At 28.9% G+C, this 2,332-nt stretch overlaps 1 protein-coding gene across 3 annotated transcripts in view; it reads right to left on the bottom strand.

The window, feature by feature from the left end:
• Positions 1-2,332, bottom strand: part of LOC106686598 (pH-sensitive chloride channel 2) — a 24,853-nt gene that overhangs the window by 20,597 nt on the left and 1,924 nt on the right. For all 3 annotated transcript variants that reach the window (XM_067049235.1, XM_067049236.1, XM_014429985.2), the window contains exon 2: positions 413-581. In XM_067049235.1, coding sequence (XP_066905336.1) covers positions 413-581 — 169 coding nt within the window. The remainder of the gene's footprint in view (positions 1-412; positions 582-2,332) is intronic.

Genomic DNA, 2,332 nt, shown 5'->3' with positions numbered 1-2,332 from the left:
ATATTTTAGAAAATTTGCTCTTCTTTAAATGACGTTCTCTTAGAGTTTCTTGTGTTGTTCCTACTTTTTAAGATATAGAGCTCTGAATGAAAAATCAGTTTTTTTTTTATCGCTTTGAAACAACCGCCATTTTTTATTCCCCCTACCTATACTTGGCAGACTCACCAGTTTTGACTAATAATTATACTTAGTTTTCATCAAAATAATAAAAAATATGAGTAAAATAACTTCTATTTTTCTCCTCTTGGGCTCTAGTACTAAAAGGAGAGCCGGAAGGTGGTATTCTCAGGGACCCCAGTTAGAACCACAGAACATATACTGTAAATTTTTCTTCCTCGACTTCATTTTTTATTAAGATATCTTAAAGTCTATACACATGCTTGCTTTTGTATTTTAATAAATATTAACTTACTAGTTTGGATGTTTCCTTTGCATTTAAGTGAAAAATATACATTTTTATCTTCACCACTAAAGGTTCTCCATCCTCGGAGGCAGGCATTGACCATTTTTTGTAGCGCGATTCGCTGGTTATGAATTTGAAAATATCAGTGGCTGAATTGTTCGATGACTCACATCGTGATCTGGAAATAATTAAAACGCCTGTTGAAATACCTCATATACTTGTTTTATTTTAAATATTAAATAATGAAATACATTCATTTAGGTAATGAAAGTCATAGTTAAAAAATAATCAATCTTATATTACAAAATAGGGGAAGGTGTAGTACCGGGGGAAAGAAGCATCAAGAGACAGAACGAATTATTTTTCTGCATTGTGTTTTTTCCTACTTAGAAAATTAGGTTTTTACCTAATTTGTTACCTACATGAATATGGAATTTCCCGAGCCATCAGTTGTACCTCAAGAGACAGTAAAACTTTTTTGTAACTAACGTAAAAGTTTTGTTTCAACTATTTAAGTACCTAAATGTTCCTTATGTAACCGATCTAGCCCGAACCCGATATTATTCCTTCCATAATAAACTCCCTAACCACCCAAACGCACTAGTTTCTAACCTTGCTTCCTCTTCCATTCCTGGCAATCCTCCGAGGCGCCTGAAAAGAAGATGACCTCGTGACCTTATATTGTAAACTGTTTTTAGAGTTCTACTACTGGATAGTTTCTCTACATCCTGTATCATATCATTATGTCATTATGATCAAATTTACTTGTTGTATTTTTTATTCAGTTGTAAATATCAATAAATAAAAAATAAAAAACTATTTAAGTATTTTACTTCGACAATCTACATATATATATTTTTTTTTTTTTTTTTTAATGTTTTTGTATTGCTATAAAATGGTGGAAGGTTTTGGGCTTTGGCTGGTTAGTATAGCTAGTAAAAAGATACATTTTTTTTTATAAAGTAAAAATTGATGTAGCAAGAAATAATAATACGTGTTATAATACAGACTGTCCACTGGTACAACAGGAATGATTGTCTCTGTTCCTTGGTACAAAATGATCCAATAACTGAAGTTAAAATACTTCCAAGTAAAGTTATTTTACCTTATCAATAAAACTAATTTATTGTTTGATTACAGAAAGAAAAAATGTAAGCATTAAAAAAAAAAAAGATTTCTAAAACCTAAAAATAGAAATCGTTTTACAAATAACTATAACTAATATCACCATAAATAAATCGATAACTACTCATCTCTAGGTAATGATGAGATACCGGAAGCAAAATATTGGTATCGATGTATATCGGCACTAAAATATCGAGATCCAAAATATCGAAATCTATCGGATCTATTTCAAATCTAATCTACAGATATAAAAAATCAAGAAAAATCTTAAAAACAGTAATGCAAGGCAACGCCTAAACTAGCACTATGTTTGTAGAATAAATCACTTCCAGAAAAAAAGGTAAAAATATCAATATTCTATTTCTTTCTTATTAATTAATATCAGTATCAAATTTTGTAACGATTTTATAAGAATATTTAGAGAAAATATTACTACTTCCTAAAGTAAAGGTTTTTGAAATTTTAAACGAAGATTTATAATAAAATATTTAAATTTTTTCGATATAAAATATCGAAATCAACAATTAATATTGATATATTCAATAAATATTTCTTAGCCTTTATTTAATGAAATAGATTAAATATTCTTAGAATATCGTTGCCTAAGACTGAAATCACTTTCGATATCTAAAATCGAAATAAAATTTAAGTATTGATTTTAAAATAAAAACAGCAAAATCGCTGTTCTCAGTCGCGTATCGTGTTTTTCTTTGGCGGGGCGAAATAAGGCAACACCTTGAAAGATTTTTAATCCAATGTTAATTCATGTGACATTTTGATCTCATGCTTAGGTCAGATCTTTAT

This window comes from Halyomorpha halys, unplaced genomic scaffold (assembly GCF_000696795.3).
Source record: "Halyomorpha halys isolate HHAL.00 unplaced genomic scaffold, Hhal_1.1 Scaffold844.1, whole genome shotgun sequence".
Classification (NCBI taxonomy): domain Eukaryota; kingdom Metazoa; phylum Arthropoda; class Insecta; order Hemiptera; family Pentatomidae; genus Halyomorpha; species Halyomorpha halys.
The sequence above is the reverse complement of the archived record's forward strand: the minus strand, read 5'-3'. Positions and strand labels throughout refer to the sequence as shown.